At 36.0% G+C, this 25,423-nt stretch overlaps 1 protein-coding gene across 1 annotated transcript in view; it reads left to right on the top strand.

Moving 5' to 3' along the window:
- The window catches only part of PRKG2 (protein kinase cGMP-dependent 2), a 116,658-nt gene that overhangs the window by 67,981 nt on the left and 23,254 nt on the right, over window positions 1-25,423 (top strand). The window contains exons 13-14 of the mRNA XM_003923946.4: window positions 470-559; window positions 2,675-2,816. Coding sequence (XP_003923995.1) covers window positions 470-559; window positions 2,675-2,816 — 232 coding nt within the window. The remainder of the gene's footprint in view (window positions 1-469; window positions 560-2,674; window positions 2,817-25,423) is intronic.

Below are 25,423 nucleotides of genomic sequence, written 5' to 3'. Positions count from 1 at the left end.
ATCTGTCTCAGAGTCTATTTCCAGGGGAATCCAACATCAATTAACCAACTAGGGGACATAAGACATGCACATGAATAACTACCATGCAAGGCATATCTTAAAGGTGACATACTCAGAGGTCTCTGAGTTTTTGGAGAAAGGAGAGGCCATATTTGGTTAGGATAATATGCTGTTTTGTTTAAAAGATGGCCTTGGAGATTGACCCTGAAGAATGGATAAAATTTTTACAGTAAAACTGAAGTTAAGAAGTTCAGTTTTTGGTTAGAGAAAGGGCAATATAAGTAAAGAGATCCACAGGAGCAGAAGAAGACAGTAGGGAAATCAGAGAATTTGGCCAGTGTAGTTGTGGGATATTTATATGGAGATAAGGATTATTGTTCATAATGTTATAGTGATAGTTCTAAGCAGCTTTAAAAAGGTTTTTAAACTAGATTTCTGAAAATAATCATGTTTTTATCTGTCTTCACAGATTATATCGTACTTTCAAGGACAATAAGTATGTATACATGCTTCTGGAGGCCTGCTTAGGTGGGGAGCTATGGAGTATATTAAGGGACAGGTAATGAAAAAGTTTTTGTACTCACATCTGGTCTAAGGGGTGCTATATTTATGATCATTTAAAAAGGCATAGAGGAAATCATTAGGAAATTATTATAAGCAAATATCATGTGATAAAGCAGTAATAGTGATATTTTATTAGCTAACACTACAATAGTGCCATAACACCCCAGAAGGTAGTTGTTGTCATCTCTATTTTAGAGTTTAAAGAATCCCAGACTAGAAAGAAGGTGAACTATCCCAGATTACACGAACAAAGCAGAGTCAGGGTAAAAACCCAGTTGTTTCTGATTCCAAATCTCCTAGCAGAAGTAGGATGGTAAACAAAGGTGGGGGTGGAGAGTGGGTAAGCCCTCACTGAAAAGCAGAGCAAGATGCCTGCGAAGATTCAGTTTTACACAAGGGGTGGTTCTCACACAATTAAAACCACAGATACTTACTATGCACCACCTATGTAAAAGGCTCCATAGTGCACAGTAGGGGTCAGGAGGAGAAGCTCTAGACAGTGTGGACTTTTCTAACCAAAAGAGTAAAAGTAAAAACTTTCTCCAACGAGTTCGGAGTTTCCTTCGGACATTATTTATACAGTTTTAAAACATTTCATTGTTTAGTGAGAAAACTAAATGATGACAAAGAAGTTGAAAATTTGTAGTTAAATGTCAAATAGTGTTGTAGATGGTAAGCTTCAAGGAGGGGAGAGAGAGAGAGAATGTGATGGTAGAGGAAGGATTTGAATTAAACTCTAAACATGACCAAAATTTGGAAAGGCAGAGAGGCAGGGAAACTGCTTTAAGACAGAACAGGGAAGCTGGGGTAGTATTAGGTCTCTTTGTGGATGAACAGAAGAATATGAGTGGAAGATAAGGTCAACAGAAGAAGGCGTGAGAATGTAGATTGGATTAGATTGTGGGAGCTGATGCAAGGCCACATATTTAGAATGATACCTGGGCCAGTGTTTTTCAAAGTTGACCACACAATGTATTCAAGTAGAAAGCTTTTACAAAGTAAAAATACTGGGCCCTAATGCCATAGGTTATGATTTATTTAATCTGGGATGGGGTCCAGTAAATGATTTTTTAAATGCATCTCAGGCAATTTTAATGTGCACCTATGGTTGAGAATCACTGACTTAGGCAAGAAAATAACATTGAGCATCTGAGTAGAAGATGAATGTGTTGTGTCAGGAACATTTTTGTTGGACAGATTTGAATGGGGAGAACCTGGAAGGATGAGGAGACTTTCATAACACCTGCAAATGCATTAGCCTCTTCTGTCTTTGCTTCAATAGGCAAAATTGTTGAGAAAAACTAAATCGTTTTAGGAAAGGGAGTTATCACTACCTGTTAAGCACTGTGCTTAATCCTGAAAATGCTTTTAAGTAAGTAGCAAACCCTTTTTACTGATAGGGATTTTGAGTCTCTGAACAGTTAAATGACTTGATCAAGGATATAGTGAGTAAAATCAACAGGTGTCAAATTTAGTTTCTGTCACTCCAAAGCCACATTCCTCTGTGAGATCATTTGGCAAATCACCACTACATTAAAAAAAAAATTCAGTCTGTAAAACTACACATAGTGCTGAAAGAGGGGACTCTAATAAAAGATCAAGGGACACCAAAAAGAAAAGAGTTATGTCCCCATTTCTACGTGGGTTACTCTTACGTACTATGCAAAGAGGAAATGAAAATAATCATTTGAGTCATTTTTAAGTCAAGTAATAAAGTGCAAAAGTCTGGTTTAAGCTCTCCACTGAAATAGCTGCAGTTTCTCCAGAGTTTGTGATTGGTGTTTAAAGAAGGTTTTTGTTTTGGATTTTTCTGTTTCACATGTTCATGTATGATTACCAGAAACAGTTATTGGTATTTTAATTTTAGTGAAATAGTTCTTGTTTGTATCACATATCTCACTGAATTGCCTTATGATTTGCAAACAGCTTAATAATACATTTTACTTTAAAATGTATTATTTTATAGAATGTATAAAATGCATTTTATTGTTGATACCCTGCAAAATATTCATATTGCATAAATTTGCCAATCTGGTAATTGATTTGAGACCTAGAACAGCACCAAAGATGTGTATCCAGAGTATTAAAGGGGAAAATGATTTCATTGCAGAGGCAGCTTTGATGAACCCACCTCCAAATTCTGCGTTGCTTGTGTGACAGAAGCATTTGATTACCTGCATCGACTAGGTATTATCTACAGAGACCTGAAACCAGAAAATTTAATTCTAGATGCTGAAGGTTACCTTAAATTGGTAAGACAAGTTTTCTCACTTACAGTCTCATATAAAATTTTTCCTCTGGCAAATGTTGTGTTATAGTTGCAATTTTCTTTTTAATTTTAGTGCAGCTGTTGTTCTCTCTTTGGGGGATATGGCCTTTGAAATTTTGAGACAATACAGGGAGCAATGTGACACGTACATTATTTTTGACCTAAGAATTTATTTGTAACTCCCACTGAGGATTCATATAATAGATTGCTTTTAAAATTGGATTTTGTCAGTAGTTTTGTTTAATTTTTAGTAATTTTAACTATTTTAAAATTGATAATTGCTATACTTAGGGAGTGGCTATAAGGAATAAGAAAATATGATGATATGATTTCTGCCCCAAGATATCAACTGCCTGTATAAAAAGAGAAGATTAACTAGAGACATTAGTACTTTTCTTGGACTCTTTGGAGGTGATTATAATTGGCCCCCAGGGTTTAATATCACAACCCTGGAGTACAGACTTCTTGAGGATAGAGACTTTCCTTGCTGTCCATCTTTGTAACTCGCCAATCCCTAATATGACCTCCTTTGAACATCACACTAAAGAAAAAAATTATTACCAGTCACATAAACTGCTTTCAGTGAGAAACTGTAATAGACTGGATAGTCATAACTGAGGGGAAAGCAAGGCACTTTGGACCTCAGGAAGGAACCCCACTAGAATGGGGAACCCAAGCTTTTTCCTGAGTCCATTTTACTTCAAGGATGTTAAACAATTTCTGAACTTAACATTTACAAAGATATTAAAAGTTTCTCACGTCAGAACTTGTATAAGAGGAAATAAAAATAGCTACCGTTGAATGGGCAGTTACTATGTTTAAAGCTACTATGCTAAACCTTTTACAGTCAACCTATTTAACAATCTGTAAGATAGGTTAGATAGGTTTTACCACCCACATGTTATAGTTGTATAATTCATCCTTAGGAATTAATGTATTATGTGTAATTGCTAAGATATTGTTCTCCATGGTAAAAGAGTAAAATAGAAGCCCTTTCATGTGAAATCTGGCTAACTTCCAAGAAACATTCTTATTCATTCAAGCTTTATTTTATCCATGAAAGATAGCTTTGAGAACTGGTGAGTTGCTAACACTAGCCCCCAATCACTTCTGTTTTTCACAGTTCCTTCCTTGGTTATGCCCTCTACATTGCTTTACAGAAATCCTTTGGAGTATTGTAAAAGTAAAACCAACATGAGGGATGCAGACAATTCAGTAGCTCCATCTCTTTTTTCTCATAACTGATTTTCTTAAAAAGCTGTTTTTAAAAAAACATTTCCCATGTGTGGGCATAGATGTCAGTAAGTAACTGCTGTTATCATTCTGCTAATTCATTTGCCAATCAGTTAAACAAAGAATAAGAACTACATTTTTCAGTGATTAAAAAGTAAATATTGAATATTTCAATTTCTAGCTATATATTAAACTAGATATCTTGAAATCTTCTCACTACAAAATGTCTACTGGATGAAACATGAAAACAGTATGAAATAAATGGCTGAGTTTATAAGACAGCATGAGAATTCCTCTGGGGTTTGAAAGCAAACTTGAGCAGTGGTATCTGGTGGAAGTCACACATTGAAGCTGCCATCCTACGTGCACCTAGCAATCCTAGGTGGTCTAGAGTTTTGATTTTAGTAGCTGTGCTCCTCGGGAACAGGCGACCAAGCTTTGGACCTATGTAATGTGGGTAGGTGAATCAGAGAACATTGCATGAAACTAAGAATCATATACATTAAACTCTCACAGAAATAGAAAACAAGAAAAAATATCAAATTTATATTGACAGGTTACATGCAAAGAAATATGCTTTACTCATTTTTGGCTCTTGGTAGAGGAATAAAAACCTCTCCTCTAAGAATTCTTGGCCACAGGTTGGTCTTAATGGAGGCTGGGTACCCAGTTTTCAAGGATGGAAAAATCTAAGCAACAATTTAAATGAAATGAATCTGTTTGTGGCATGCTCAGGGTCCCAAGAATCAATGTATATTCCTTTTGGAAGATACTCTGAACTCAGGACACAAAGAACTACTGGATCTAAAGTTCGAGGGAATATAAGCCAACATTAAAAAAAAATAAATGTATGAGGAAAAAAGCTATTATAAGCATTAGATTCCAGAAACAAAAAGAGGAGAAGGAGACACATAAGTGCCTCATTTATTGGAGTAATCAAATACAGTATAGACTAAAATAAATACATCTAATATGTTTTAAAACTAAAAGAGGGATAAAAAATGATCAAGGATCAGACACTCAAAAAAGATTCAACAGGTTTGGAAGGGAACTAACAAATACAGCATCTAATAAGAAATTAAGAGTATAATGATTGAAATTGTACATGCAGTGAAAGCTTTTATTAATGGCCGAGTAGCTTGCATTGGACTACCCTCTTGATAAGAGTAATCATAATTGAAGGCACTGAAAAGAAACAAATAGTAGATATGCAAGCTTTGTGTAAAGAAAACCATACTGAGTGAGAGTCACATTAAAACAACTGTTATGCAGCTGTTCACTTCAGAACACTCTTCAATGTATAAGGAATGGGGAATAAGCCTTTAGTAAAAATTGCACCACCTCATGGCAAGATAGCATCTTTTATCAGGTCATGAACAAGGCAAGAATATCTGCTCTTACTTCTTTTATTTAACATTGTAATATAGGTCTTAGCAAATTAAATAAACTAAGAAAGAAAAATGAAAGCTCTAAGATTATAAAGGAAGATGTTACTCGTGTTTATTTGCAGACAACGTGAGTTTTTATGTAGAAAAGTCTGAAAAATCTACCGAAGAGGTACTAGAAACAATAAGTTAAGCATGATTATAGGTACACAGTCAATATACGAATAAAAATTACACTTTTATATATTAGCAATAAAAATTCATAAATGAAATAACTTTCATAACACTAAAAATTATAAAATAATTTTGAGTAAGTTTAATATGTAAAAAAGTATTAGACCTCTGCATTAAAACCCACAAAATATCACTGAGAAAAAAATAACTAAATGGCAAGAAATACTATGTTCATGGATTAGATAATTTAATATTTGATAAGATACTCTCCCCAAATTGATCTAAGATTCAATATTACTGCATTAAAAATTTGAACAGCAATTTTTTTAAAAAAATAGAGGCATTTATTATAAAATTTACATAGATATGCAAAATTATTAGAAGAGTCAATAAACACTTTGAAAAAGAACAAAACTTAAAAATGTATACTATCAATATCAAGACTATAAAGCTACAGTAATCAAGGCAGTGTGATATGGGTAGGGAAATAGACAAATAACTCAGTCTAATAGAATAAAGTCCAAAAATAAACATGCACAGTCAGCAAAAAAACTTTTCAAAAAGCATTGCTGAAACAATGGGATATCCATATGTGGAAATAAATTAACCTAAATCCCACCACAAACCATATACAAAAGTTAATTCTAGATGAATCTTAGACCTGTAAATCACCTAGACATAAACATAGGGTAATATTTTGAGGTAGGCCAATATTTCTTATAATAAAATAATATTAATTTTAAAAGAAAAAAAGACAAACTGGACTCCATCAAAGTTAAAGATTTCTGATCATCAAAATTCACTGTTAAAAGAATGATGATGGTGAAACCCCGTCTCTACTAAAAATACAAAAAATTAGCTGGGCATGGTGGTGCGTGCCTGTAATCCCAGCTACTCAGGAGGCTGAGGCAGGAGAATTGCCTGAACCCAGGAGGCGGAGGTTGTGGTGAGCCGAGATCGTGCCATTGCACTCCAGCCTGGGTAACAAGAGCAAAACTCCGTCTCAAAAAAAAAAAAAAAAAAAAAAAAAAGAATGAATAGTCATGCCATAAGCTGGATTAAAATATTTGCAATATATATTTACCTGACAAAAGTCTTGTATCTAGAATCTATAAAGAACTCTGACAAATCACTAATAAAAAGACAACTTTTAAAAATTATCAGCATCTTAAAAAACCACTTCACAGTGGCTGGCAAAATGGGTGAATAGGAAGAGATTGGTCTGCAGCTCCCAGTGAGATAAACCCAGAAGCCAGATGATTTCTATATTTCCAACTGAGGTACCTGGCTCATATCATTGGAACTGGTTAGACATGGCGTGCAGCCCATGGAGAGTGAGCAGAAGCTGGATGGTGCATCACCTCACCCAGGAAGCACAAGGGGTTAGAGAATGCCCTCCCCTAGTCAAGGAAAGCCATAATACACTTTTCCTATGGTCTTTGCAATGTACAGAACAGGAGATTCCCTCAGGTGCCTTCAACAGATTCCCTCAGGTGCCTTCAACACCAGGGCCTTGGGTTGCAAACACAAAACTGGGTGGCCATTTGGGCAGACAATGAGCTACCTGCAGGAATTTTTTTTTCATACCCCCTTGGCGCCTGGAACACCAGAGAGACAGAACCATTCACTTCCCTGGAAAGGGGGCTGAAGCCAGGGAGCCAAGTGGTCTAGCTCACTGGATCCCATCCTCACAGAGCCCAGCAAACTGAGATCCACTGGCTTGAAATTCTTGCTGTCATCACAGCAGTTTGAAGTTGACCTGGGATGCTGGAGCTTGGCGGGGGAGGGGCATCCACCATTACTGAGGCTTGACTAGGCAGTTTTCCCCTCACTGTGTAGACAAGGCAGTCAGGGAGTTGCAACTGGGCAGAGCCCACTACAGCTCTCCAAAGCCACAGTAGCCAGACTGCCTCTCTAAATTCCTCCTTTATGGGCAGGGCATCTCTGAAAGAAAGGCAGCAGCCCTAGTCAGGGGCTTACAGATAAAACTTGCATCTCCCTGGAACAGAGTGCCTGGGGGAAGGCCAGTGGTGGGTGCTGCTTCAGCAGACTTAAACATCCCTGCCTGGCAGCTCTGAATTGAGAAGCAGATCTCCCAGCACTGTGCTCGAGCTCTGCTAAGGGACAGACTGCCTCCTCAAGTGGGTCCCTGTCCCCCATGCTTCCTGACTGGGAGACACCTCCAAGCAGGGGTCGACAGACACGTCATACAAGAGAGCTCCAGCTGGCATCTAGTGGCTGCCCCTCTGGGACAAAGCTTACAGAGGAAGAGCAGACAGCAAACTTTGCTGTTCTGCAGCCTTTGCTGGTGATACCCAAGCAAACAGGGCCTGGAATAGACCTCCAGCAAACTCCAGTAGACCTGCAGCAGAGGGGCCTGACTGTTAGAAGGAAAACTAACAAACAGAAAGGAATAGCATCAACCTCAACAAAAAAGACATCCACACAAAAACCCCATAGGAAGGTCACCAACATCAAAGATGAAAGGTAGGTAAATCCATGAAGTTGAGGAGAAACCAGCTCAAAAAGGCTGAAAATTCCCAAAATCAAAAAGCCTCTTCTCCTCCAAAGGATGACAACTCCTGAGCAGCAAGGGAACAAACCTGGATGGAGAGTGAATTTGAATTGACAGAAGTAGCCTTCAGAAGGTGGGTAATAACAAGCTTAACAAACTTCTCTGAGCTAAAGAAGAATGTGCTAACCAATGCAAGGAATCTAAGAACCTTGAAAAAAGGTTAGAGGAATTGCTAGCTAGAATAACCAGTTTAGAGAAGAACGTAAATGACCTGATGGAGCTGAAAAAACAGCAGGAGAACTTTGTGAAGCATACACAAGTATCAATAGCTGAGTTGATCATGTAGAAGAAAGGATATCAGAGACTAAAGATCAACTTAATGAACTAAAGCATGAAGACAAGATTAGAGAAAAAAAATGAAAAGAAATGAACAAGGCCTCCAAGAAATCTGCAACTATGAGAAAAGATCAAACCTATGTTTGATTGGTGTACCTGAAAGTGATGGGGAGAATGGAGCCAAATTGGAAAACACTCTTCAGGATATTATCCAGAACTTCTTCAACCTAGCAAGACAGGCCAACATTCATATTCAGGAAACACAGAGGACACCACAAAGATATTGCTTGAGAAGAGCAATCCCAAGACACATAATTGTCAGGTTCAAACCAAGGTTGAAATGAAGGGAAAAATGTTAAGGGAAGCCAGAGATAAAGGTCAGGTTACCCACAAAGGAAAGCACATCAGACTACTAGTGGATCTCTCTGCAGAAACCCTACAAGCCAGAACAGAGTGAGAAACAATATTCAAAAATCTTTAAAAAAAGAATTTTCAACCAGAATTTCATGTCCAGCCATACTAAGCTTCCTAAGCAAGGAGAAATAAAATCCTTTACAGATAAGCAAATGCTGACAGATTTTGTCACCACCAGGACTGCCCAACAAGAGCTCCTGAAGAAAGCACTAAAGATGGAAAGGAAAAACTGGTACCAGTCACTGCAAAAACATACCAAATTGTAAAGATCATCAACACTATGAAGAAACTGCATCAACTAACAGGCAAAATAACTAGCTAGCATCACAATGACAGCATCAGATTCATACATAACAATATTAACCTTAAAGGTAAGCAGGCTAAATGCCCAAATTAAAAGGCACAGACTGGCAAACTGGATAAAGAGTCCAGACCTGTCAGTGTGCTGTATTCAAGACACCATCTCACCTGCAAAGACACCTGCTCCTGAATGACTACTGGGTAAATAATGAAATTAAGGCAGAAATAAATAGCTTCTTGGAAACCAATGAGAACAAAGACACAATGAACTAGAATCTCTGGTATACTCCTAAGGCAGTGTTTAGAGGGAAATTTATAGCACTAAATGCCCACAGGGGAAAGTGGGAAAGATATAAAATCAACAACCTAACATCACAATAAAAAGAACTAGAGAAGCAAGAGCAAACAAACTCAAAAGCTAGCAGAAGACAAGAAATAACGAAGAATAGAGCAGAACTGAAGGAGACAGTGACACCAAATTCCATTTAAAAAATAGATGAAACCTGGAGCTGGTTTTTTGAAAGATTAACAAAATAGTTAAACCACTAGCCAGACGAATAACGAAGAAAAGAGAGAAGAATCAAACACACAGAACAAAAAATGATAAAGGGGATATCACCTCTGATCCCACAGAAATACAAACTACCATCAGAGAATATTATAAACACCTCTATGCAAATAAACTAGAAAATCTAGAAGGAATGGATAAATTCCTGGACCCTTACACCCTCCCAAGACAAACCAGGAAGAAGTCAAATCCCTGAATAGACCAATAACAAGTTCTGAAATTGAGGCAGTAATTAATAGTCTACCAACCAAAAAAAGCCCAGGACCAGATGGATTCACAGGCGAGTTCTGCCAGAGGTACGAAGATGAGCTAGTACCATTTCTCCTGAAACTATTCCAAACAATAGAAATAGAAGGACTCCTCCCTAACTCATGTTACAAGGCCAGTGCCATCCTGATATGAAAACCTGGCAGATACACAACAAAAACAAAATATTTTAGGTCAATATTCCTGATGAACATCAATGCAAAAATCCTCAATAAAATACTGGCAAGCTGAATCCAGCAGCACATCAAAAACCTTATCCACCATGATCAAGTTGGCTTCATCCTTGGGATGTAAGGCTGTTTCAACATAAGCAAATCAATAAACATAATCCATCACATAAACAGAACCAATGACAAAAACCACATAATTATCTCAATAAATGCAGAAAAAGCCTTCAATAAAATTCAACACTGCTGAAAACTCTCAATTAGCTAGGTATTCATGGAACATATCTCAAAATAATAAAAGCTATTTATGACAAGCCCACAGCAAATATCATACTGAATGGGCAAAAGTTGGAAGCATTCCTTTTGAAAACCGGCACAAGACAAGGATGCCCTCTCTCACCACTCTTATTCAACATAGAATTGGAAATTATGGCTGGAGCAATCAGGCAAGAGAAAGAAAGCGATTTAAATAGGAAGAGAAGAAGCCACATTGTCTTGGTTTGCAGATGACATGATTGTATGTTTGGAAAACTCCACTGTCTCAGCCCCAAATCTCCTTAAGCTGATAAGCAACTTCAGCGAAGTCTCAGGATACAAAATGAAAGTGCAAAAATCACAAGCATTTCTATGCACCAGTAATAAACAGAGAGACAAATCATTGTAAATGGAGTGAACTTCCATTTATAATTGCTACAAAGAGAATAAAATTCCTAGGAATACAACTTGGGGATGCGATGGGGATGTGATGGACCTCTTCAAGGAGAACTACAAACCACTGCTCAAGGAAGTAAGAGAGGACACAAACAAATGGAAAAACATTCCATGCTCATGTATAAGAAGAATCAATATTGTGAAAATGGCCATACTGCCCCAAGTAATTTATAGATTCGATGCTATCCCCATCAAGCTACCATTGACTTTCTTCACAGAATTAGAAAAACAACTTAAAATATGGAACCAAAAAAGCCCATAGAGCCAAGACAATTCTAAGCAAAAAGAACAAAAGTGGAGGCATCATGCTACCTGACTTCAAACTATACTACAGGGTACAGCAACCAAAACAGAAATAGAGACCACTGGGACAGGACAGAGGCTTCAGAAATAACCCACACATCTACAACCATCTGATTTTTTCAAACCTGACCACCACAAGCACTGGGGTCTGTTGGGGAGAAGTTGGGGAGGGACAGTGGGGGTGGGGAGTGGCAGCAAATCACACTGCCATGTGTGTACCTATGCAACATTCTTGCATGTTCTTCACATGTATCCCAAAACCTAAAATGCAATTAAAAAAAAAAAAAAAAGAATTCCCTACTTAATAAATGGTGTTGGGAAAACTGGCTAGCCATATGCAGGAAACTGAAACCAGACCCCTTCCTTACACCTTATACAAAAATTAACTCAAGATGGATTAAATATTTAAACATAAGATCTAAAACCATAAAAACCCTAGAAGAAACCTAGGCAATACCATCTAGAACATAGGCATGGGCAAAGATTTCATCACTAAAACAGCAAAGACAATGGCAACAAAAGATCCAATGGGATCTAATTAAACTAAAGAGCTTCTGCACAGCAAAAGAAACTATTAGCAGAGTGAGCAAGCAACCTACAGAATGGGAGAAAATTTTTGCAATCTATCCATCTGACAAAGGGCTAATCTCCAGAATCTACAAAGAGCTTAAACAAATTTACAAGAAAATAACAACCCCATCAGAAAGTGGGTTAAGTATCTGAACAGACATTTCTCAAAAGAATACATTTATGCAGGCAACAAACATATGGAAAAAAACTCATCATCACTGGTCATTAGAGAAATGCAAATGAAAACCGCAAGGAGATACTATCTCATGCCAATCATTAAAAGGCAACATTAAAAGTCAGGCAACAACAGATGCTGGAGAAGATGTGTAGAAATAAAAATGTTTTTACACTGTTGGTGGGAGTGTAAATTAGTTAAAAAATCAGTGTGGCGATTCCTCAAGGATCTAGAAACAGAAATACCATTTGACCTAGAAATCCTATTATTGGGTATATACCCAAAAGATTATAAATCATTCTACTATAAAGAAACATGCACATGTATGTTTATTGCAGCACTGTTCACAATAGCAAAGACTTGGATCCAACCCAAATGCCCATCAACGATAGACTGGATAAAGAATATGTGGCACATATACTTCATGGAGTACTATACAGCCCTAAAAAGGATGAGTTCATGTCCTTTGCAGGGACATGGATGAAGCTGGAAACCGTCATTCTCAGCAAACTAACACAGGAACAGAAAACGAAACACCACATGTTCTCATTCATAAGTTGGAGTTGGACAATGAGAACTGATGGACACAGGCAGGGGGACATCACACACTGGGGCCTGTCAGGGAATGGAGATCTAGGGGAGGGATAGCATTAGGAGAAATATCTAATGTAGATGATGGGTTGATGGGTGCAGCAAACCACTATGGCACGTTTATAGCTATGTAACAAATTTGCATGCTCTGCACATGTATCCCAGTACTTATTATAATGATAATAATAAGACTTCACAAAAGAAACTATAGAAATGGTCACTAAGCCATGTCAGTAGCCATCAAGGAAACACAAATTAAAACAACATAGGGGCCATTTCATATCTACTTAAAAAGATTTATAATACTGAGTGTTGGTGAGGATGTTTCTCTACATTTCTGTTAGGAAAAGAAAATCCATTTCAAAGAATATCTAGTCAGTTTTTCATAGAGTGAAACATATGAAATTGTTTCATATGAATTTCTTGTCTGTGACAAGAAATTCCACTTTTTAGGTATTTATTCAGGAAAACTGAAGTCATATCTTCAAATATCTTGGCCACAACTTTATTCCTAATAGCCCCCAAATTGTTAACAGCCAAAATATCCATCATCAACTGAACATATAAAGATATAGTAGTGCACTCAGCAATGGAATGCTGCTCACCAGTGAAAAGGAACAACATGAATGCATTTTTTAAACTGACAAGCAGAGGAAGCCACACACAGAAGAAAATCTTCTGCATGATTCCATGTATCAAAGTTCTAGAGCAGGTGGCAGACATCAAACAATGGTAATCTTTGGGGAAAACATTTGACTGGAAAGGAGCATGAGGGAATTTTTTGAAATAATGGGAATGCTTACATCTTGACAGTACAGTAGCTGCGGCTACATCAGTATAATATGCATTAAAATTCAATGAACAGTACACTAAAAATCAATTAATTTTATTGCTTATAAATCAGTTTTAAAAACTGTAGCATAAAGGTTAAATAGCAGATGATTGACCCAAAAAAGAGCACACAATCTGTTAACTGAAAGATAAATTTAAGTAATTTACATAGAATAGAGACATGAAAACATGGAACACAAGAACAGGAAATGAAGAGTTGGAGAACAGAGTGGCAAAATCATATAGAGAATGAGGGAAAAACAATATTTAAGAAATAAAAACTGAAATTTTTTCAGAAATTAAAAAAGATGCCAATCATCAAGTAAAGGGACCCCAACAAATCTAAACCGGGATAAACAAGTTCTTATTTTACATAACAAATCACTCCATAATGGCTTGAAACAACAATAATCATTTATAGTCTCAGGTTTCTGTAAGTAAGGAATTTGGAATTGATTTTGCTTGCGATCTCTCAGGAAGTTATAGTCAGGTGGTATTGGGGGCTGCAGTCACTGGGAGGCTCACAGACCCATTGGACTAGAGAAACTGAATCCAAGGTGACTTCCTCATATGCTGCAAGCTGATGATTGCTATTAATTGGGTGCCTAATTCTTCTCCAGGTGGGCCTCTGCCTGGGACTGGTTGAATGTTCTCAGGGCATGGCAGCTGGCTTCCCTCAGAGTGAGTCATTCAAGAGACAATGAAAAAGCTACAAAGCTTTTGGAAGACCTGCTCTTGAAAGTCACACAATAGCACTTCCAATGTATTCTTTTGACTACACAGGGCCTGCTCTTATTCATTGTGGGATGAGGCATGTCAGAGTACCAAAAGGATATCAAGGATGTTAGCTCTTTTAGTAGTGAAAGGACAAAACAAAAACAAAGATAAAGTCTTACAAGCTATCCCAAGGAGAAAATATGGTTTACATATAAAAGAATAAAAATTATGCTTTCAGTTGACATCTCAACAGCAACAATCGAAGCTAAAATACAGTAGAATTTAAAGTTCTGAAAAAAAGTAAATGAAAAACTTGCATTATATGTCCAGGAAAACTGTCCTTCAGGAAGGGTTAAATAAAGACATTTTCAGAAAAAGATAAAGGGTGTTTACTTCTAAATACAAAGGATATGCTAATGGGGGGGAAATAAAGATACCTAATGAAGGATCTGGTATGCCACAAAAAGTGGTGACCATAAATAAATAGTAAACATATAACTTGTTAAAAATTATGGCATAAAGTAATAATTGTCATTCCCATATATATTATTAAAATTTAAAAAAATGTGAAATAACTGAACATACAAACTGAGAGTAGGTATAATTGGAATTAAAATAAAGGATAGAAGTTTTTTTTATTGCATTTTAGGTTTTGGGGTACATGTGAAGAACATGCAAGAGGAATTTTTTTTGAGAAAATGTTATTTTAAAAAAAGCTGCAAAAGAGAAACAGAAAATCTAAAAAATAATCAAAGAGAAAGCATAAATTAAGAAAATAGAAAAGAAATACAGTATATGGAAATGGATTTTTACTTAACTCTCCATGTGAAAAACAATTGTCAAATACATTTAAAACATAAAAATCACCTATGTGATGTTTACAAGAGATATGCTTAAAATATGAGGATGTACACAGGTTGGAATTAAAAGGGTGGAATTCCTGGAGATAAGTGGGGTTACCATATGATCATGAAAGATCAATGTCACCAAAGTGATATAAAAATCATAATCTTTTATTTACCTAACAAAATGCTTCAAAAATAAAAATGAAAGAAACTCAGCAGATAAGGACATAAGAGCAATTGCATAAATTTTAATATGGTCTTCAGAAATTGGTAGAACATTTAGATCCCAAATCACTAAAGCTTTAGAAGATGTAAACAACACAAATAATACACTTCATCTAATGGGCTTGTATAATATTGTTCCCTATAGGTGGAGAATACACATTAACAAAATGTTATCATATACTGGGACATTAAGCAACTTTCATCAAGCAGAAAAGATGGGAATTGACTGGGTTGGCAGCCCAGCAAAGCTGTTTTAGCTGAGGTTCCTCAGTGGATTACAGTGGGACGGAGGCTGGAAAGGGTGGACCGAGGTGGGGTGTTCCCTGTAGCAGTACAACAGGACTTCCATCTGGGTGATGGACACTGTGGACAGTCCAGTTTTGGATACAATGTCTTATAAGAGTGACTTTGGTCTCATTCTACAAATTCTGATAATTGGCATTTTTATCCTACTTCATTAATTATTGGCAATATCTGCGAGAGGTCAGATACCTAAGGAAGGCAAGTAAGGGAAATTTTGCTTGTCTGTTTGTTTTTCAGCAGAGGAAAAACCAGGGAAATCCCAGAAAAAAAGACCTAAATAAGAGAAAAGTCTGGAGTTTGGAAGTGTGTCTTGGAAGCCTGTAATGGTGTGTCCTTTCTTAATAATTACAGATGATGAGTTTGTGCTGAGGGATTAAGACCTCATTCTACTCTTATTCCTTAGTCATGATTGAGATTGTCAGCCTGAATTTTTCTAAAATGAATCTCTCATGAGTTCAAGCTGTTTTTATCAGAAAACACACTGAGTGGGGAGATTAAAGAACTTAAGGATCATGAAAACTCTCACATCATTATATCTCACCTGCACATCACAGAATTTCCTATATCTTACTTCACTTTTCAGGCCAAGAAGAACCTTTCTTCTGGATGTAGTGAATGAATCAATAACAATATTAAGATGTAGGGCAATACTTAAAGAATTTAAAGGAAAACCCACTTTGTTCTCAACCTATGTAGCATTTATATAATATCTAGCCTTTTTGCAATTCTTCAGGAGAAAACTTGGTTTTATTCTAGCAAATAATAATCCAACAAATCTCAGCTGCTGCTCATCAGTAAATGTCCTATATGAGTATATTGTTAACTCATGTGAAGTAATACACTTCAGCTAAAATTCAGAGCCTGCCTACATGCTTTTGCACAGGACGTGTTAAGAGAGCAATTTAATCTTACACAGAGCATAAGAAAATATAATACAAGATATATTAAATGTTGGTATCATTGCCCGACTCTTGATCACCTATCTGCCTCTCTATGCTGATAGCCCTGTAATGGCAAACTATGCTAGGATGTTTACTGCTGAACTTAACATGTAGTTTAGCATATAGGAATGAATGAAACAAAAAGTTTTATGAAAAGATCAACAAAAGCAGTAAGTCTCTATCTAGATGAAGAAAAAAAGAGAGAAAGAGTGAAGACATAAATTACTAATATCAGAAATGAAAGTAGGCACATGGATTTCATAGATTTCATGGATATGGATTCTACATATTCCACAGATATTAAAATAAGAATACTATGAACAGCTGTGTCTACAAATTTGATAATATAGATGAAATGGACTAATTCCTTGAAAGACACAATCTGTCAAAAGTCACAAAAGAGGAATAGACAATTCAAATAGGCCTATATCTCTTAAAGAAGTTAAAATCTGTCAAAAATCACACAAGAGAAATAGACAATTCAAATAGGCCTATATCTCTTAAAGAAGTTAAATCAGTAATTAATAACCTTCTGGAGCACAAAGAACCAGGCTCAGATAGGTTTAGTGGTGAATTCCAGCCAACATTTAAGGAAAAAAATAATACTGATTCTCTACCATTCTTTCAGAAGATAAAGCAGAGGAAATACTGATTCTATGAGGCCATCATTACTTTAATACCAAAAGCAAACATAGGCATTCTAGGAAAAGAAAACTACAGTCCAATATCTCCCATGAATATAGATGCAGAAGCTTCCAGGAAGATATTAACAAATAGAATATGTATAGAAAAGATTATATACCACAACCAAGTAAAATTTATTCTGGGTATTCAAGACTGGTTCAATATTTGAAAATCAGTGAATGCAATCCGCTACATCAGCAGGTTGAAAAAAAAAAGAGGAATCAAATTATTATATCAATAAATGCAGAAAAGCCATTTGACAAAATCCAATACTCATCCATAATAAAAACTTTCAGTAAACTGTTAACAGAGCAGAACTTTCTCAACATGACAGGAATATCTACAAAAAGCCTACAGCTCACATCATCATACTTAATGATGAAAAACTAGAAACGTTTCCACTAAGATCACAAACAAGGCAAAGATGTCTCCTCTTACTAATCCTTTTCAGTATTACACCAGAAGTCCTAGTTAATGCAGCAAGACAAGGAAATATAGGGTACAAGGATTTGGAAGGAAGAAATAAAGGTCCTTGCTCACAGATGATGTGATTGTCTATGTAGAAAATCTTAAAGAATCAACAACAAAACATCTCATGGAACTAAAAGGCACTTATAACAAGGTTGCAGGATAAAAGGCTAATATGCAAAACCAATCACTTTTCTATATACTAGAAATGAATAAGTAGAATTTGAAATTAAAAACACTATACCATTTATATTTGTACTCACAAAAATAAAATAAGTTTAAATATAATAAAATATATGTAAGATCTATGTGAAGAAAACAACAAAAATTTGATGAAAGAAATGAAAAAAAAAAAAAAAAACTAAAATAAATGGGGAGTATTCCATGCTTATGGATTGAAAGACTCAGTATTGTTAAAAGAAAAACTTTAGTCAAATTAAATTTAAAAGAATTAAATTGATCAATGAATGATTCATGAATCGGGCAGCCCCAGAATCACAGCAGATTCAGGGAGTCTCCAGGGTGCCATATGGAAATGACATATGGAAATCAGAAGTAAGATACAGAAACAGCTGGGGATTGGTTATAGGTTGGTGTTTTCCTTATTTGAATACCGTTTGAACACTCAGCAATGTATGAGTGGTTGAAGTATGGCTGCTGGGATTGGCCAAGACTCAGCTATTGTTACAGGTGCATACTCCAAAGTTAGGTTTTCAATCTTGTCTAACTATTTGATTAGGTTGCAGTTTGTCCACGAGGACTCAAATATAAAAGTATGAAGTCCTTCTCAGGCCATATTTAGTTCGCTTTGACAATATCCTTAATATGTCAGTTCTTCCCAACTTGATCTATTAATTCAATTTAATTTCAATCAAACTCTCAGCAAGTTATTTTGTATATAGTGAGAAACTGATTCTAAAGTTTATATGTGGAAGCAAGAGACCTAGAGTAGCTAATATAATATTGAAGGAGAACAAAGTTGGAGGACCGACACTTCCCAATATCAAGACATACTATAGAGCTACCATACTGAAGACAGTGTGGAATTGACAAAAGGAAAGACAAATAGATCAATGGAACAGAAGATAGAGCCCAGAAATAGATTCATGGAAACATAGTCAATTGATGTTTGACAGATAAGAAAAGGCCATACATGGAGCAAAGATAGTCTTTTCAACAAGTACTGCTGGAACAATTATACATTCAGATGCAAAAAAGGTAAATCTAGATACAGAACAGGTATGCTTCATGAAAATTAACTCAAAATGGATCAAAGACCTAAATGTATAATGAAAAACTATAAAACTATTAGAAGATAACATAGGAGGCAATCTAGAGGACTTCGAATATGGCAATTACTTTTCAGATTCAACACCAAAGACATGATCCATGAGAGAAATAATTGATAAACTAGACTTCATTACAATCAAAAGCTTCTTGGCTGGGCCCAGTGGCACAGATCTGTAATCCTAGCACTTTGAGAAGCCAAGATGGGTGGACCACTTGAGGTCAGGAGTTTGAGAATAGCCTGAGCAACATGGTGAAACCCCATTTCTACAAAAAACACAAAAAAGTAGTGGGCATGGTCGCTCACACCTGTAGTTTCAGCTACTTGGTAGGCTGAGGTAGGAGGATTGCCTGAGCCCAGGAGGTGGAGGCTGCACTGAGCAGAGATCACACCACTGCACTCCAGCCTGGGTGACAGAGTGAGACCCTGTCTCAAAACAAATAAACACACAAACAAACAAAACTAACACTTCTGCTCTGTGAAAGACTGTTTAGAGGATGAGAAGACAAGCCACTGGCTGGAAGAAAATATTTGTAAAAAACATACTTGATAAAGTATTGTTATAAAAATATATAAAGAATGCTTTAAATTGTAAGAAAGCAAACAACATGATTAAATAATGGGCAAAAGACCCGAAGAGACACCTCACCACAGAAGATATACAGGTCTCAAATAAGCATACGAAACATGTTCAAACTCGTAAGTTTTTAGGGAATTGCAAATTAAAGCAATGAGATACCACTCCACACCTATTAAAGTGGCTAAATTCTAGAACACTGGCAACACGAAATGTTGATGGGAATACAAATGGTACAGCCACTTTGACAGGCAGTTTGAAAGTTTCTTGCATAACTAAACATACCTTTACCATGTGATCCAACAATCATGTTTCTTGATATTCATGGAAAGCAGTTGAAAATTTCTGTTTATACAAAAAACTATACACAGAAGTTTATAGCAGCTTTAATAATAAAGCTGCTATAAACCAAAAGCTACCAAAACTTGGAAGCAGCCACAGTATCCTTCAGTAGGTGAATGGATAAACAGTGCTAAATCCAGACAATGGAGTATTTTTCAGTACTAAAAAGAAATGAGTTACCAAGCCATGAAAAGACAAGGAAAAACGAAACGCATATTATTAAGTGAAGGAAGCCAATCTAAAAAACGATGACATACTTTATTATTCCAACTAAATTACATTTTGTAAAAGGCAAAACTATTGGACATAGCAAACGATTAGTGGTTGCTGGGGTTTGGGGCAGGGGAGAAGAAATGAATAGGCTGGACACAGAGGATTTTTAGGACAGTGAAAATACTCTGTATGATAGTGTAATGGTGGAAACATGTCATTATACATTTGTTCAAATCCATAAAATATGCAAAACAAAGAGTGAATTCTTATGTAACAGGTGGACTTCGGGTGTTTATGATGTGTCAATATAGGTTTATCAGTTGTAACAAGTGTTTCACTCCGGTGAGAGATGTTGATAATGGGGAAAACTGTTTTACATATGGGAGCAGGAATTACATAGGAAATCTCTGTGTCACTCCCTTTTACTGATTGTTCTAAAAGAACAAAGTCTTAAAAATTTTTTAAAATGTTATTAAATTGCCACTTTACCAGATTAAATGAGAAAAACAACTATATAACTACCTTAATGGATGCTGAGAAAATGTTAACATATTTCTACATTCAGTTATGAAAAAATAACTTAGCAAACTGTGAAGAAAAATGATTTTATTAATCTAATGAATGATATCGTACACAATTTAGGGCAAACACCGTACATAATTGTGAAGCATTAGAAGTGTACAATTGACTCTCAAAAGTCAGTATTATAAGCACTTCTATTCACTATTTTATGGGACATCCCAATGCAGCAAACTATGAATAAAATTAACAGATGGATTGGAAAGTGAACAATAAAACCTTCCAGGTGAAATGATGAAATCTATGCAAATCCAGAATATAACAAGAGGCTGGGCACAGTGTCTGTAATCTCAGCACTTTGAGACACGGAGGTGGGAGGATTGTTTGAGTTCAGGAGTTCGAGACCAGCCTGAGCAATGTGACCCCATCTTTACAAAAAATATAAAAATTTGTTGGGTGTAGTGGTGTGTGCCTGTAGTTTTGCTTATTTGGGAGGCTGAGGTGGGAGGATTGCTTGAGCCCAGGAGGTTGAGGTTGCAGTGAGCCAAAATCATGCCACTGCTCTCCAGCCTGTGTGACATATTGAAACCCTGTCTCAAAAAAGAAAAGAAAAGAAAAGTAACAACAGGATAAATAAATAACATAGAGAATGGGAGAAAATTTTTGCAACCTAGGCATCTGATGAAAGTCTAATATCCAGAATCTATAAGAAATTTAAACAAATTTACAAGAAAAAAACAACCCCATTTAAAAATTGACAAGGGGTGTGAACAGACATTTCTCAAAAGAAGACATACATGTGGCCAACAAGCATATGAAAAAAAATGCTCAACATCACTAGTCATTGGAGAAGTGCAAATAAAAACCACAGTAAGATACTATCTCACACCAGTCATAATGGCTAACGTTACAAAATCAAAAAATAGCAGATACTGGAAAGGTTGCAGAGAAAAGGGAACACTTACACTGCTGAAGGAATTGTAATTTAGTTCAGTTGTTGTGGGACGCAGTGTGGTGATTTCTCAGAACTTAAAATTACCATGCAACCCAACAGTCTCATTATTGGGTATATGCCCAAAGGTATATAAATCATTCTACTATAAAGACATAGGCACACATATGTTCATTACAGCACTATTGACAGTAACAAAAACATGGAATCAACCTAAATCACCATCAACAGTAAAGAAAATGTTGTACATATACAACAAGAAATACTACATGCCATAAAAAATAATGAAATCATGTCCTCTGCAGCAACATGGTTGCAGCTGGAGACTGTTATTCTAAGAGAACTAACATAGGAAAAGAAAACCAAATACTGCATGTTCTCATTTATCTAGTGGGAGCTAAACACTGACTACACATGGACACAAAGAAGGAATATTAGACATCAGGATCTACTTAAGGGTGGAAGATAGCAGGAGGGAGAGGATCAAAAAACTACCTATCAGATACTATGCTTATCACCTGGGTGATGAGATAATCTGTACACTAAACCCCCATGACACACAATTTACTTATTAAGCAAACCTGCATCTATACCCATGGAACTAAGATAAAAGTTAGAAAAAAACAAGAATCAAGTAGAGAGTTTAGTCTGGTTGTGGGTGTAAGATTAATAATACAGTAACAGTGTATTTTTAAATACCAGAAAAATAGTTGATACATAGGAATAAAAATGCCATTTACAAAAAAACATGATAATATGTATCTAGAGCTAACACTAATAAAAGTGTATAAAAGCTTTATTGAGAAACATAAAGAAGTATGGAAAGATGTTTAAAAGACCTAAATTAATAGGTAATATGGCTTTTTCTCTCTTCCAGGTACAGAGCTAGACAATATATCTCAGCCTTCTTTCTGGTTAGTTGTGACTTTGTGGCATAGTTCCAGATAATGAAATGTGAGCAAAAGTGATGTTCACCACTATCAGACCTGGACTATAAAAATTGTTTGCAGCTGATCTTTACGGGTTCTTTCTGGCTTGTTAATGAACATAGCCAGTTGGAAGTTGACAGAACCCTAAGACGGAAGAAACCTGCATTTCTGAATCACTCCTCAGCTACAGATTAAATACACTTCCAATGGAAATTCTAGCCGAGCTTTTTGTGAAACTTGGCAAGCTGATTCTAAAACTTATGTAGAATAACCAAGGGCCGAAAATAGCCAAGACATTTCTGATGACAAACAAGGAGAACAGTGTGGGAAGAAATTGCTCCCTTAGATATGAGAACTAATTATAATGCTGTAGCTCAAACTAATTCTTAGTGGAGGAAAGGCAAGTTAAAACCACAGTGATTTTATACTCACAGGTGGCAAAAACTAAAAAGTTTATATTACTAGATGATAGTGAAAATGTAGAGCAGTCAGAACTCTTATACAAAGGGGTGGCAATATTATACAATCTCTTTGGAAAATAATTTGGCAATATCTAGTAAAGTTGAAGAAACCATTTCTTTGGCCCAGCATTTTTACTCTCGTGTACATTTCTACCATATAACTTAGAAAGTTATGTTAATAAGAAGCATTTTTGCAATAATATGCAATTGGAAATAACACACATGTCCATCAACAGCAAAATGGACAAAAAATCATGCTGTGTTAATCCAATGGTGTTAAGCACAGCAGTAAAAATAAGTGGACTAGATACAGTCTGTATTAAATTGACAAATATAATTTTTCAGTAAAAAAGACTGTTTGCCCAAGATCAAATATGTTAAGATTTACCTAAAATTAAACAAAAAAATAAAACATATAAATATATAAGGATATTAGATTTGCAGCTAAATTAGAAATCAAGCAAACAGATGATGAACACAGAAGTCAGGGGAGTGGGATCTTTGGGCAATGAGCAAGAGGGTACTATGGGAGGAACACAGAGGCTTCTGTGGTTGGTTCTGTGTAGTTATTAAACTGGTGGTATGTGTAGGGGTGTTTTTATTCTCATGCTTTATAACTTGTTTATATGTCATTTTATATGTATCAATTATTTTCTAAATTGAAAATTAAAAATAATCACTAACTCAAACTATATTTTTATTGCCAGACCATTATTAGCCAGATCATTATTAGCTATACTTGACAGTTAAGCTTTTCCTACCAATGTGCTTAACACATGCTGTGGCTTCTCACTTAAACACCTTCTACTTCCTCATCAATTTATATAATAAGAAGCGCCTCTGTGAATGGTTCAAATTTTACTACAGACAAGTATTCATGACCTTGCTAAACCTCATTATGTCTTACTGAAACTGACATTAATGATTATCTCTTCATTCAATTTTTTTTTCACTAAACACAGGTTGAACATCTATGTTGCAAATGCTGTAGAGGTACAAAATGTATAGGATGAATTACCTTTTCAAAGGAGCTAGATTTATTCACAACTTGACACTGCTGCCATCAGGGTTGTAATTAGGAATATAAAAAGTGTTACAGAACCTCATAGGAGAAAGGAATTGGTTCTGTAAATTCAAGTTAGACTTCAAAGAAATGGTGGCATATGAGATGAGCCTCAGAAAATATATCCAGTTTGTCCTTGGGTATGCAAGAGTTCCCTTCATCTCGCCCACCTTTTACTAAATACTCCTAGGTATTTCAGCTGAATTTGTACACCAAACATAAAGAATGGGCCATTACTTGGAAAGACTCATTCATCCCATATCTTAGCCTCTTTCACTTTCACTTCTACTCAATCGAAACCATTCATTGTTGCCTCTTTTAGTGGATGGACCTTAGTCACAGAAAGACATTACATCAACTTTGGTTGTTGATGGACAGGATAAACAGATTTCATTTGTGTAGACTTGGATAAAGGAAGTACACTAAACTGCCAGGTAAATATTTTTTTGGAATGGTATGTCACCATGAGTCATCTGTTTTAATTACACTGGTCATTTCGTGTCTATTTTTGTGTGACCAGAGAACCAATGTCTGACAAATTTACTGACCCAGAGAGCAACTTCTGGGAAAGAGTTCATATTTATTGGATACCAGTTCCAGCAAGCCACGATGCAATTTTTTCTATTTCTGAATGATGCAATCATCACTGCAGTTTTGGAATCATTTTAAAACCTTCTAGTTTATTAAAATCTTTGGAGATGATGGTTTCAGCACGATGTAAGCTGTCATTAATAATGAGAATTAATAGAGACAAGGTCAAACCTGTGTACAGCTCCCTCAGGTATTCTTGAAATCTCTACTAGTTTTGCTAGTAGTGTTTGAAAAAAAGTGTGGAGTGTCTATTTTCTTGTCTCCTAGATAGATCCCTTTAAAGTATGTCAGACCATGCCACACCCCTTTCGTTAATCTTACTGTGATTTCTTAGAAAAGAAAAATATCTGAAGTTGTTTCTGTGGTTTACAAACCCACAATGCTCACACTCTTGCCTCTTCCCCTTATCCATTTTTTGCCCAGCCACGCTGGTCTTCTTGCCAGTTCTTGAACCTACCATGCATAATTCCATCTCAGGCCTTTGGATGGCTCTTCTTGTTACCAGCATGACTGCTGCTCAGATACTTACAGAGCTCTCTTTCTTATTTCACTGAGATTTCTACTAAAATCTGCTCAAATGCTACCTCCTTAGTGAGTCTTTTTGTTGTATAGTGGTACTCGATAAATATTCATTGAATGAATACAGAAACTTAACCTTTTTGTTGTCTAGAATTGCTGGGGTGAAAAAAAAGACTGAAGTTTTCTGGTGGTATCCATGTGGTACAAGACAGACATAGCATTATTTTTATAGAAAACACACAGAACGTGAAGTGGAATATTTGGGGCCTTCTGTATTAGGCACATGTTTTGGATAGGTCTGAGTGTCAGTTTCCTCTGACAAAATGGATTAGATTAAAGTTGATATGATCAAAGGAGATAAAGTGATACATTTACATAAATATTAAAATTTTGATGTAAGTATTGCCTTCTCT

The sequence above is a fragment of the Saimiri boliviensis genome, chromosome 3 (assembly GCF_048565385.1).
Source record: "Saimiri boliviensis isolate mSaiBol1 chromosome 3, mSaiBol1.pri, whole genome shotgun sequence".
Lineage (NCBI taxonomy): Eukaryota > Metazoa > Chordata > Mammalia > Primates > Cebidae > Saimiri > Saimiri boliviensis.
Note: the sequence above shows the minus strand (reverse complement) of the source record. Positions and strands in the feature narration are given on the sequence as shown.